The sequence below is a fragment of the Clytia hemisphaerica genome, unplaced genomic scaffold (assembly GCF_902728285.1).
Source record: "Clytia hemisphaerica strain Z4C2 unplaced genomic scaffold, Clytia hemisphaerica genome assembly, whole genome shotgun sequence".
Taxonomy (NCBI): Eukaryota; Metazoa; Cnidaria; class Hydrozoa; order Leptothecata; family Clytiidae; genus Clytia; species Clytia hemisphaerica.
The window spans coordinates 586734-601006 of record NW_027104374.1 but is presented as its reverse complement, the minus strand read 5'-3'; the positions used below and the strand labels follow the sequence as shown (position 1 = coordinate 601006).

At 35.5% G+C, this 14273-nt stretch overlaps 2 protein-coding genes across 2 annotated transcripts; both read left to right on the top strand.

Moving 5' to 3' along the window:
- Positions 1-21: 21 nt before the first annotated feature.
- LOC136818746 (uncharacterized) lies at positions 22-2771 on the top strand. The gene is made up of 3 exons (XM_067074984.1): positions 22-52; positions 1508-2087; positions 2400-2771. The coding sequence occupies exons 1-3, from the start codon at positions 23-25 to the stop codon at positions 2741-2743; spliced, it is 954 nt and encodes a 317-aa protein (XP_066931085.1). The 5' UTR covers position 22; the 3' UTR covers positions 2744-2771.
- A 9470-nt stretch (positions 2772-12241) lies between these two features.
- On the top strand, positions 12242-13483 carry LOC136818807 (uncharacterized). The gene has a single exon (XM_067075044.1). It carries the CDS (start codon positions 12495-12497, stop codon positions 13446-13448), a length of 954 nt encoding a protein of 317 aa, XP_066931145.1. The 5' UTR covers positions 12242-12494; the 3' UTR covers positions 13449-13483.
- The last annotated feature ends 790 nt before the right edge of the window (positions 13484-14273 follow it).

Below are 14273 nucleotides of genomic sequence, written 5' to 3'. Positions count from 1 at the left end.
AACTCATTTGTGCTGGCACATTATGTTTTTGATGGGATTACTTCGAAATCAGGTAGCTTTTTTAATTTCGATATCATGTTATAGATCAACTTTTGATGAACTCTGTGTATTGGACTTGCTACTTGAGTCTGAATCGCAGACCTATATAGATATACTTCCTAAATAGGTATAAAGTATTAAAGCAGCCTCTATAAGAAGCACTTTTCGCTAGAGGATGAGAAGAAGCGTAACTTTAGAGTATGACCATTCAAGGACAATCGTGAGAGATTTTTGGACAATTTTTTTGGGAATAATCAAGGATTTTTGCGTTAATTTGAGTTTTTACTAAAAGGTTCTGTGGCGAAATGCTTTTCAAGTAGTATGTATGGGTTTTTATTCTGTTTTCTCATTTTATGGTCCCTCAAGACGTCAAAACCAGTTTTTGCCTAGCTGGGGAAATTCCTATGGGGCATTATAGCGTAAGGTCAGTTTGTGATAAAGCTTTAAGTGCAAATCTTCGAAGTCAGTCGTTCGTCTCATTTGGTCCCCCAGAGAAATGGACGATATGTAATGTCCTCCAATATGCAAATTCTTAAAATTCCGGAAAACGGCCGGGTGAAAAATAATATTTTGCTGACTCGGCCACAGACTTCGTTAGTAGTTCGATACATTAGTATTCAGCTCAGGGCTTACTTCATACTGTTTGCACATAAAAGTTATCTTTAAAGTTCTGTTTCAATTGTCTTAAGTTGTCAAAATAGCAAAAAAAACATTTTCCGGCCGGCCGCATGAGAGCTTTTTTCCTTGACCCGCATTCCGGAAACACTACTTTTTTTTATTTTCGCCTGACATCAGTATTTTTGGGAATATTTTTGACAAAAAAAATAAATTTGGGAGTTGCTTCTCGTAGAGTAGTATCGATTAGAGGTGTAGTTAGTAGGGTATCCATGGCTAGATCTTGAGATATTTGAGTTTGAAATTCTGCTGATTTAGCAGAAAAGGCCCGCAAAAATGCTGAGTATTTTTTTTCTTTTCGTCAAAACTGTCCAGAGGGACCATATAATGAGAAATTAGAATATACTGGGTCAACCAAGACCGCCACTGGACTAAATGAGGAATCTTAACCTGATATACGTTTCATGTTTCAAATTATCGAAAAAGCACAATTAATCTTAAAGGTGACGAGTTCTCTCAAGGTCGAGTTAATTAATCTTGACAAGCTTAATTAGATCTGATTTGAGCTCTTGATAACGCTTTTGAAAACAACTTGATATCTATCTGTACACTGTGCGTTAGTTGCTTGAAGTTTCTTTACCTTCATGTAGAGTACTGTTTTGTTTTAAACTGACGCTCGTAGATATTTTCAGAATGGAGGTAGGTATAATATTTAATTAAGTTAAAATAAGATAACTTTAGATGAAACATTTACTTTTGAGTCTGTTTTTCAATGTCATTCCTCAAACACAAAAACTGCCATTGGTGATTTAATACAAGAATGGTTTTTAACTTCACCTCTTCTTACTTCCAGGCTGACGATCAAAGACGAGATGAAGGTGAATCAGGAGGCTGCACAAATTCCTGGACTCGAAACCGAGGAGCGATCTTTGAGAAAATTTTAATGATCGGGGCAGGAGTTGGGCAATATTTCTTTCAAAATAATGTTTTTATCTGCCCAGTGAAGGATTATACTGAATACGCCCTTCTCATTTTGATCACGCCCATGTTGACTTTATTCTGTGTTTCGATCATCATGGGAACAAACTCATCGAAAATTGGAAATGTCTTGAAAAGCTGTTATAAAACTAGACGATTGCGTATTGGACGTGTGTGCCACACAGAGCTAGTTTTCAACTTTTTGTACTATATCTCAATCAGTTTAATCACACCGATGGTTTGGTTGATCATGTGTTTTCTTCGGAAGGACATCTATCTGTGTGCTGTGGTGGGTCCTTTGATGTACAATGGTACTAAAGCAGCTCAGATACACTTGAATGATCACCGTGCGGCTTCAATGAAATGGGGTCTGGGTTTGCTACAAGGATCCGTTGGTGCAGTCATCGTCATCTATATTGTCAAAGAAGTATTGAAGCATAAAAGAAAAAATAATGGTGCGTATTTTTCTTCTTTCATATTTCCACTGTCGAAGCCTCAATCACAAATTTCATTCCTTCATTTATTCATTCATTCTGACAATTTCCGAATGTCTTTAGGACACAATAAATTTGCCAATATTCTCCCAAGCTTGTATCCAGAGTCATTTGTACCCTTTTTTGATTTTACTTCGGGGCGTTTGACCTTGCGTGCCATCAAAATAATACAACAGCGGAACTAAGGGTTTGAGTTTAGTGAGTACTATCAGATTAATGAAGTAGCGAACTATTAGAACTGGATTCAGTTTACTTTTCTCTTTTTTTAAACAGCCAATGAATTGAAGATTTATCAGAGATACCAAAAACGATGCGCTCAACAATTCTTCCATCAGTCAGCTAAACAATACATCCGTCACTCACTCAAAAACAACATTGAGAATTTATTCTCCACTAAAGATGTCCAGCAAAATAACAATACTTCTTCACCGTTGGATGTTTTGGAGAATCTGGAATCCATCTGGGAATCAATGAGAGCTGAATATCCTGGTGTTTGTTTGGAATGTTTTGATGAAGGAAAAGGGGAGGACTTCTTTGATGGGAATGCCATTGAATACGAGAAAGAGAGTGGGTCAAGTAATGAGGAAGAAACAATCAAGTTGACACTTAACGCTTGAAATTAATCTTAAAATTATCGCCCGTGATACTTAATGGTACTTTGAGCCTAAAATTGTTCTTATCCTGTTCTTATTACTAGGGCAAAGCTGAGTTTTTTTAGGTTTGATATCCTACTTTTATCGATTTTTGTCCTTAATTTGCTTAAAATTCAGTTATTCCAGGCTTCTTATTTTTCGAAATTTTTTTAGCCTCATTGTTTTTATAAAAGGAGTATAAAATTTTGATGCAGGAAAATATATATTCTTTTAATCTTACACGAAATTCAGGGTCGATTATTATACAAATTACAAAATTTAAGCCTAATAAAGGGTACAAGCGAATGTTAAACTTTTCCCAAACTTTTTGCCACCGCAGGAAGGCTAAAGCTTCCGAGGATGGCATTCATAGCTTCACGCATAAAAGAGTTGGGCAAACATCTCATAATTTTGCTTCAGTATTTTAGTTCCGGTTAAATGGTGTACCGGTAACATTCTTTGCTTGGCTGTATTTCTATTGTTTTATCATCATTAAAAACACTTTTCCGGATTTTTTTGATCTGATTACCGATTTTCAAAGCTCTATACGTCTTTTTTTATTACCTCAGGGAGTCGAATTAAGGGAAATTCCTTTTTTGTTGGGAAATTCCCTATTTAAACCACAAGTAGTTATTAACCGCTCTGAGCAACCCAAATTTGAAATTTTTAACCTTATTAAAACTTGTCGTTTGACTATCATAGTAAAATAGCAGTTTAATACAGTAACGTTTAGTACGATGTAAACAAAGAAGATATCTATGAGATGGACACAAATTGCTAATATTTGTAGACTAAATTTTGTTTCAGATGAGATGCCATTGTAACAGAAGTAACGGCTATCAGTAACATTTCTTTCCAAATTCAACAATTTATTTGATCGTTCTTCTGCGGTGGCACTTTAATGAAAATTATGGCTTGTCTATATACATATGAGATTCAACTCTAGCTCTCGGCAGCTTTACCTTTGAACAAATCGAGGATACATGCGGCCCTGAACGACAAGCTCTCGATGAAATTCTAAGCACCTATTTTTGAGTTCCTGAAAAGAAGACAAACGTGATAGTTACAGAGAAAGTTTAAAAGAAGGAAGAAATAATAAGAAGCTCAAAATTTTAGAATCGTATTTCACATTCAAAAAAGATAGGGAAAGTAGAAAAAAGAGGACCATCCTTAGGTTTGGATTTACTTTGATTTAAGCGCAAACGGGGCTGATTACATGTGATTTGTTGTGACTAATGACTTAATCCTCGGATGGATATCATAGCTTAACGTCAAATCAAACAGGATTACCTTCATTCACATCATATTTCATCGAGTAAAAGAAAATCACGTCAATCAATCTTTTTCGTTCGTGCATCTAATTTGAAGATTTTTTTTACTTCTCTACTTTTTCAAGTTTCTGGAGTAATAACTTAAACCTAGACCAAAAAGGCACAACATGACAACCATATGGTGATATGATCCTTCTCGGTCAGGCAAATTTCCCTTTTTAAAGTTGGAACATCCTAGCACAGTGCCCGGGGGATCAGGCACTCGATTAAAAAACGACCTTACGTGCGGCCCAAAATCAGGCCTTTGAAATCGGACCCTTACAGTACAGAGAGAAAATTTGAGGGCCCTTAAGGGCTGAGAGAAGGGCTGCACGTATGGTAGGTCGTTTACTTTAAGCCCCCCCCCCGGACGCAGAGTTCTCCAGACACGGGTAGTTTTTTGCAATTGACACAGTTACCACTATGAATAGTGATGACGCTCGAACCTTGTGGGGAAGCCATAGTTATAAACTGGTAATCACATAAACAGGTTTTACTGGGAATTAGATTAAGATAACGGTCGAACTGAAACATGAAATCTATCCTTTTGATTCATTCTCCAGGTAAAAGCTTTTATTGTCACGTCCACGTTAATTAATTTTACAAATATTATCCCAAGTAAGTCTTTCATGATCTGTAACATTCCAATAATAAGTAAAACATTTTGTGATTTTGACAGACGAGATTTACTTGGGCTTTTATTCCCACAATGGGTTGCACTATTTGTTTTCTCTTTTGGTTACCCCATAGTATAAGAAAGCCGCGGCTGGAATGATAACATCTGAATTTCTACTGTTCTATCTCTGTCGTATTTGATGACTATTTGTTGATCAAGAAATAAGTAGTGTAGCATCTTTAATGGTAAACTTTATTAGTTTGTCGTTAATACTTACTTCGCAGTACGTTTTAGACATTAATGATATGCCCCTCGATGCCCTTGATAATACACTTGCATTGTGCAGGAAAGATCAACAATAAGAAATTTAAACAAGCACAAAATGGCTGGGCTGAAAGAACTAAAAAATTAATAAGGTGCCTCGAAATGCCTTCACAATATTTCAGTGAAATTTTTCTAGAAATCAATGAAATAGTACATCAAGAAAATTCTGTGAAAATTTCAAGCCAGCACCTTCAAAATTTATCATTTAAACTGACAGGAAAGTTGTTATCTTGAATATAGTTCTTATAATTTTAATTTTGGCGAAAAACTATCGTTTCCACAAAATACCCCTAAAATATGTCCAAAATCAGTTAAAGTGTTTCATTGTGTACAGATACAAAGATATCTAGAAATAAAAAATCTTCTTGTGAAGGAAAATAAGAGAAAAATTTCAAAAACTATCTACCAATAATAGACTGACAATCTTGATGTTCTTATAAAGCTCGGAGACAGAGATGGAACAGCAATTAACTGAGAAGACAATGCGGTACATATTCCAGCCGCGGCTTTCTTATACTATGGGTTACCCAAAATAAGATTTTCAGCATGGACTCAAAATTTCAAGGGGGAGAGGGAGATTTACTTAAAACCGGGGTATTAACGGCTGAAAAATATTCATTTTTTACCGAAAATTCAACTAAACCTCTATGGGGTTGATTTTCACCAAAAAAGGATTAAGATAGTGTAACATAACTATATAAGCACAAATTTTAGAGAAATTGCTTCAATAATTTAAAAATGACGAGATTTTCAGAGAAAGAAATCACTTCGAATTACTGAAATTTGTAAAAGTTGAAGTTCGAATAACAGAGGAAATTTTAATAGAATTTAGTAAGCAAATCATCAAAATTTTCAAATATACTGGGGTTTGAATAAATGGGAGTCTCTGTATACCTACTTATCGTCATGCGCAGTGCTCCTTTTCACCTAAGGGTCAAACCAAGACAAAGTAAGGACATTTTTTGAAACGCTTTGAAATAAAGAAAGATTTGCAAAATTAACATTCCCCACACTGTATTTTATGCTCGTTGACACCCCTGTGTCACAGACCTGGTGGGACTCCCACACAACTGGAATTTTTGTCCAAAATTTGGCTCGATGGGAAAAATACCCAACAATTTCAGCCCGACTGAAAAATTGACTTTGTTTTCATCTCCATTTTAAATTTGATGGAAAACATTCTACTCCAAAACCATTCCTATTGAATTTTTTTACCTGAGAACAGTAGAATTTCTATCCCCATTTAGATTGGGATAGAGATTTTCAGAAAATCCAATGTGGCTGTGAGGTGAGACAGGGTGTTCATTGGTAATCAGCTTATTTTTGCATCGCATCACAGAAGTCTTTAAAACTCTCGTTATCGATGCTCTGGTTTATTGGTTAGCTGGGAGCCGTGTCTAAATTTTCGTATATGTCTCGCTTGTGCCTCAATTTATTCGCCTATGTTGTTTTGATTGTCTTCTAAATGAAAAATATAGAAAATGTCGAAAACTTTTAAATGATGGATTTCCGCCAGTCAACGCCTTTAATCTATAAAAACGCCCTGCTTCGTAAGCAATCAGAAGGTTTAGGAAGCAGGGCCTCATCATAACTTCAAAAGGATCAATAGATATTTTTCTTCTTAATGCGACATTTACAGGTCAATTATGCGTAGGGATTTAAAGGATGAGTAGCGTCCAGACTCCGCCCACCAAATCTACGGAGTTCTTTAATAAATTGAGGTTTACTATATCTAGATCTTTATTTTATAATAGAAAGGAAAATTTCTAATGTATGACTTGCTTTTTTTCATATTTTCGCTGAGCATGAATAGTTTTGGTGGGCGAATGAAAGTTTGACTCGAAAGGTAACCATTAGATTTTTTGGAGTGAAAAATTAACATGTGACGTTCCAATTAATTGACCTCAGGCAATGACAGTTTTATCAAAGGATGTCTTTCTTTCACTCACAGATGCATGACAGTCTTATATAATTTTAGATTTTTTACTATTTTTATCCTATATCATATTTACAATAAGTTTAGACCACTATTCCACGTGGTGGTTTGAGTATGTTGTTCACAAAAGAATTTCCCTTTATATTGACAAAAAAATTTAAAGCACGAGATCATTCTCAGTTCAGTCCCAATGGTTCATTTGTGAGAGCAATAAACTATTTTGTGGATACAACTTTTTTATATAAACCAGTAAATTCTTATTAAAGCTCCTCTTTTTTGTTTTGGCACTCTGAGCCTAAAATTGTTCTTATCATTTTCTTATTTTTAGCGATCTTTAGGACAAAATTTCTAAGCTTTTCCCTAATTTTTGTTACTTGATCCAAGCAATAGTGTAGTTTCGTCTCTGTGTTCCAAGCTTTATTTACGCTACTGATTGATGACAGGGAATACCACAGTGCTGGCCGATGCAAGGTCTCCTTCTCACAGACAAGGGGTCGATATCTGTTATTCAGACATAGGGGTCCCTAGCCCTGTTCGGCCTAGGTGGGGCTGTTTCTGTTCGGAGGTTAAATTATTGGTAATAGCTCCTGAAATAATAGAGCTTTTGCCATGAAATTTTCTGTAAATTCCTAACTTTTATTTAGCTTCAAAAAAAAAAATTGATATCTAAAAATTTTCACACCTTGAGCATGATGACATTTCTGACAATAAGGTGTCACAAAATTGACACTTTTCCAATACAAATTTATTTTTTATGTCAAATATATCGTTTAAACCGTAATTTATTGAATATTTACGATAAAATAAGCATTTTAAACTCAGGCAACTTTTTCTAAAGCCTTTGTTAGAATACAATAGCTATTTATAAGAAAAAAAGGGAATTTTCGGTTTTTTCTCACTTTGGGCATGATGAGTGATGTCATCAAAAAATCTTTTATCAAAAGTTACCTTATGTGACAAGGATCTTGTGTGCCAAATTTCATCCAAAAAGACCCACTGGATCAAAAGTTAAGGGATGGTAAAGGAAAGCCCCCCTAGTTTTGAACCAACCCTAAAAGCCTAGGTTGTATGGGGCTAGGGTACTAGGTTTGCGAGATGACGGTTATGTCAGAGCCAAGCTCGAAAATCAACCCTATAGAGAGACTGAATTTTTTTGACGTTTTTGCTGCCACCCTTAAAGAGACTATTTTCCCAAAATTTCATCCAAAATTTTCAAATTTTAGTCCAAATTTCAAGAATTTATGACCCTTTGAGGGAGTCGATTTTTGATTTTCGTAATTTTGGAACCCTTCACGAAGACTATATTTGCTTTTAATGGTTTATTGCCACCGCAGGAAGCCTAAAGCTTCCGAGGATGGCATTCATAGCTTCACGCATAAGGAAGTTGGGCAAACATCTCATAATTTTGCGCGCGTTTTTCAGTATTTTAGTTCCGGTTAAATGGTGTACCGTAACATTCTTAGCTTGACTGCATTTCTATTGTTTTATCATCATTAGAAACACTTTTCCGGATTAGTTTTGATCTGATTACCCATTTTCAAAGCTCTATATGTCTTTTTTTATTACCTCAGGGAGTCGAATTAAGGGAAATTCCTTTTTTGTTGGGAAATTCCCTATTTAAACCACAAGTAGTTATTAACCGCTCTGAGCAAAGCAAATTAGAAAATTTGAGTCTTCCTAAAACTTGTCGCGTGACTATTACATTAAAAAGGCAGATTAGTACAGTAGCGTTTACTATGATATAAACAAGCCATTATATACCATTATTTTGGTAATAAAAGAGATGACAAAAAAAAAACAGATAAATAACTTTATCTTATCTCTATAAGAAGATATCTATGAGATAGACACAACTTGCTAATATTTGTAGACTAAATTTTGCTTCAGATGAGATGCCATTCTAACAGAAGTAACGGCTATCAGTAACATTTCTTTCCAAATTCAACAACTTATTTGATCGTTATTCTGCGGTGGCACTTTAATGAAAATTATGGCTAGTGTACCCTTTTGAGGGACTTTTGAGGGTGTGATTTATAGGGATTGAGGGACTTTCGAGGGTATCCCCCCCCCCCGACACCTGAGACAATATATCATAAAATGGTCTGCCATTACAAATATAAACGGCGATGCAATGGTTTCAAAGGCGGGAACGATAGGCATATTAATCGTTTGTCTATAAACTATTTCACAGTCAAAATGAACCTCGGGTAATCAGGACTGATTGCCCCCCCCCTCCATAACGGCTTCCCGTTTGCTAGACGCGAAAACCTCCAAGATTTTTAACCATCAGAAAACCGTTATCATTGCACAGTGGTCCTGATAATTGAACTTAAAGCCCGAAGAGCTAGAGAGGGATATTGTCCTGATTACCCATTACTCCTTTCGACCGTGAAATGGCATATGAGATTTCATTCCAACGACTTCAGAAATATTGACGTCATTCCGTCCTGGTAAATCCAAACCAACTTTTAAAGCTGGTAATTAAATAGAAACGAGGTTTAACAATAGTGAGAATACACCCAATATCTTGAAAAGTCATTAAATTTACCGTTGAGAAAAAATACTTCAAGATTCACACGGATTATCTTTGCTTAGTGTAAATTTTACTAATTGTAATGGATAGGTCATGCACATATTTTGAATGATCTCTCTTAAGATGTGGATATTTTTCCAGCGTGATTTACGATCTATCTCATCGCCGAGGTGAAAGAACGTCTTGGTGAAACAAAATCCTTCAGCAATACACTTCCCTAAGCTTTGCGCTTATTTTTGGTTTTTCAAATTTGTTTTATTTTAGATTTTACCTTCAAGCAAATATTTTGTTAAAGAAAGTTATAGAAATTCCTAAAATGCTTCAAAATGAATTTTTCAAAATTATACATTCGCTATTTGCAAACCGAAAGTAACATTATTTCATATGCACATAATTTTTTTATTAGAACCAAGTTTATAAGAAACATTTTGGCTGAAATCGTTACATGGAAAGAGAATAGAATAGAAGAGATTTCCTTAATTTGCTTGTAATTTTCTGAATTCATGAGAATATTTCGCAATTTTTACTCCCAAACTTTAGTAGGCATATTTGTTTGACTTGTGTTCCAAATTCTATAATCCTGTTTATTCTGTGAATTGAAGTGGATTAACTTCAAGAACGCCACTAAGAAAATTTAAGGCTCAAAATTGTCAAAAAATTATTCGTGTATGCTTTCCAAGGGTGTCAGGAAAATTGCCCCCGAGAAAACTGCCCCCCGGAAAACTGCCCCCCGGAAAACTGCCCCCCGGAAAACCCCCAGAAAATTGCCCCCCAGGAAAATTGCCCCCCGGAAAATTGCCCCCTAGAAAATTGCCCCCTAGGAAAATTGCCCCCTGGAAAATTGCCCCCTATTTTTCCATTTTTCGAAACTAAATTTAACTCAATTTTCAACATTTGGGAGATTTTGGATTACGCAATTTTACGTGATCGCGTATTAACGGATTAAGAGATCTAGAATATTTTGGGGCTATATTTTGGTCCAACGGTTGCAGGTTGCAGCCGTAATTTTCATTAAGTTGACGCTTTTTATAAGGAATAATGGGTTTAACCATGGATACAGAGAAAGCGTTTTCTCTGTTTAGCGATAGTCAATTTCAATGTGTTTTATACAAAAACATTGAATCATCAAATGAATTAAGATTCTAAATTCTTAATTCTTAAAGAAAAAAGACGCCTCAAAAACGACTTTTACAAGTTTTGTATGAGGTGGAGAAGATAGTCGAGTAAAAAATCACTTTCAAATAAATCTTCCCCATTTCTTAACCTAAGCGCCCTATCCGTGCTATCTTAAGCTAAGGGAACTAATTTTACTAACTCGCCAAAATAGTTCCCACCCAAAATTTTTCAGTTTTCTTGGCTAAATAACCCCTGAAATTCAACAAGTTGCTCAATAGATGAAATAGAACAGATTGCGCTGTCATTCGCTAAAATTAATCAACCACAGTTAAAAATTAATTACAGTATCCCCAAAAAAAGTTCCCCACCAAATAATATTTTTCGAAAATTCTCTACCCAGGGACATTGTTGATCCAACCCCTCCGCCGCTTATCAATTTTTCGGAATGTAAACTTCTTTTTTGTACGGCTTATGCTGTTTAAGCCTTTTTCCAATCCACCCCCGCGCCCCCCGTTTTAGGTAACCCAAGAGTAATTCAAAACTACTTAATTTTACAGCTACAATGGCATTTGAAGTTTCATTGGATTATTATAAAAAGTGGAAAAAAAGATGCGGGGGGGGGGGGCATTTTTTCCGGGGGGCAATTTTCTAGGGGGCAATTTTCTGGGGGGCAATTTTCCTAGGGGGCAATTTTCTAGGGGGCAATTTTCCGGGGGCAGTTTTCCGGGGGGCAATTTTCTCGGGGGCAGTTTTCCTAGAACCTTTCCAAGATATGTCACAGTCCTGTAACTAAATTAACAGAAACCGCTAAAATTTTAAAGAAATAAATATTGCCCCTCGATATTGTTCATTTTCAATATAGGAATTTTAGTGAAATTTTGAAGAATTTTTAAAGCGGGATAATTTGACAACATTTGGATTAGCCGAAAGGATCAGCATTTTATCTATCCTTCTTACTTTCTCACAAGGGAAATAATCTCCATAACTTTCTTTCTCGTGATGCAACAAATAGAATCAAAATGATCAAAGGACCTATGGAAAGAGTGAGAAAAAGAAAGAAATATTTAGATTGTGCAAACCTAATAAATCTCATCAATTACAGAATCCATTTACTCCCTGTCAGATTACACCATTTGCGATCTTGATGATAATGACTTTTCCAGATCTCAGATTAATTCATTTTTAGAAACCTTTCATTCTTACCGCTCTATTGCTCCATTGCTCTCTATCCCCCCTTATTTTCATTTCAACTGAAAAAAATCAAAATTTTGAAAATATGGCGTAAAAATCTATATATAAAAAGAATGTTACGCCCAGCAATGAAAGTCCTCTTTGCTTTATTGAGAAATACCACATGAGAGGATCGGATACGCCCTTATAAGTTTGAAGAAAAATAAAAAAATTGATTGTTTTTTTCATCTTTTTAATTGTCATTGTCTAGAATTGTCCAATCAAATGGTACCTTTTCTCACTCTCCTTCATTCATTATACCCCCTGAAATCATTTATTTCAATAAGGGGAAAGTTAGAAACGTATCGATTTTTCAGGGGGTAATGTAAAGTGATTGAATCAATTCACAATCGCATAGGAAATAGTTGATTTTGATACTGGTTCTCGTATTTTATAGGGCAAGCAGAGCTGAATAGATGATTGTATTGTTGAATTAAAACACAAAACAAAAGAGCATTCAAGTTATATAAAAAGGAGATATATTGATGGAGATTCCAGATTCGATTTCAATCAACACCAACAGCAAGTAGAAGTGACCTTTATGGAAATTGATTTTAAAAACACACCAATCTCACACAAATAATTGTCAAAATTGAAAAAAAAGGTGTAAGGTGTGGTATAAAAATCAAAAAATTGTCTTGTGAAAGTAACAGATTAATTTTAATAACATTATGATTATCAGCGAGAGCTTGAGAGCATCAATGCATCGACCATCTTCACCATCTTATGATTTAGACACTGGAACAGGAACTTTACTTGAGGAAGGAGGAGGGGGTACGTCCTCATGGTTGAATCTCCCTCAACGGGAGGATGATGCCCCTATGTCACCCGTCATCTTGCCACCGCATCTTTCAAACTCTTTATCCAGTGTCAATTCAAGCAAGTCAGACACCGATCAAAGATATCAACCACAATATGATTCAAATAGCGATGCGGCATCAGATATGGGCAGAACACCTGGAATTGAGATGATGCTGCAATATAATGACTTGAATCGCGAAGTATTTGAGAATCTTTCATCCAACAACACTGTCACCAACAATAACAATAGATATAATGAATATTCTAAACGACTGTACGATAATTTTTACCGGTATAACCAAACAGCAGCAAACTCTTCTTTTAGTAACGGGGCGTATACTTATCCACGCCCGTCAAGTTTGTGCGGCGCGAGCTACCCACAACAATACACTCCGTCACCGTATCATAATGGTTATACAGACGTTAACAATTCTTACGATTCGATGTCTTCATTTAATAATAACCCAATAAATGTTACAAACTCAGCCAAGAAACGAAAAATGAGCCCTACTACACATCCACGTGTACGTAAAACGTCAACCGTACGTGAACGTACGCGAACGCATAACGTAAACGATGGATTTGTAACCTTACGTAATTTGATCCCAACTGATCCACCAGATCGGAAACTTTCGAAAATCGAGACCTTGAGGCTAGCTTCAAGCTACATTTGGCATTTGAACTCTATTTTGTTGAATTCACCTCAACAGACTGAGGCGATACATTCTCACGGCACCGATTTATGTTACATCACGTGCTGTATGGGAACTGACCGTATTTGTACTTTTTGCGTCTCTTTCCTTAAATCGATTGGAAGTTTGTGATTTCAGCATTTGAATATTCAAATCATTGTTTAATACTTTAGTTTTCGTAGAATGAAATGGTATTTTCCGAGAAATGAGACTCTCAAAAGCAATCTTGTACCCAGAGCCACACAACTTTTTGATTTTGCTGAATCTTAAACTTTCCTATCAAAATCATAAGCGAATTAAGGGACTGGGATCGAGTTCGTGAGTCTCAATAGGCTTCTACAAGAATTCTTGATATTTATGACGTAATTTTCTATACGGAAACACCAGGCGTTTGCCACTAGTTTTGAATTTAAACATTGAAACTGGTGGCAAACGCCCAGTGCTTTTCGTGTGTTTTTCGTATAAAAGATTACGTCATGAATATCAAGTATGCGTTTTAAGCAGCGGGATCTAACATCTAACAATTTTTTATCCAAACTTATTCCAACAGGCAAAATCCGTGGTTATCTGACTTAAGTAGTTGATGATCCTGTAAGCGAGATTGATTTCAATTTCTAGAGTGTCGAAAAAAAAACATAATTTAGTAAAAATGTAAGAGGTTTCATGTACATTATTTATGGGGATTTTTTTTACCAAATTTAGTTTTCAAGTTTTATTTTTATATTCACAAAGTTGATGAATTTTTACTTCGAAATATTAACTTCACAAAAACTATGAACTGTTAAGTTTTGTAATTTTGACAAAAGATGGATGATACACCTAAGTAAGATGCCTATTTCACAGGATTCCTGTTTTTAAATTTTAGTGCATGATGTTTTTCTACATCACTGCAGTAATCAACTTTTTATGATATTCATTCTTAAAAGGGCAACAAACAACGATGGAAAAAACTCTTGA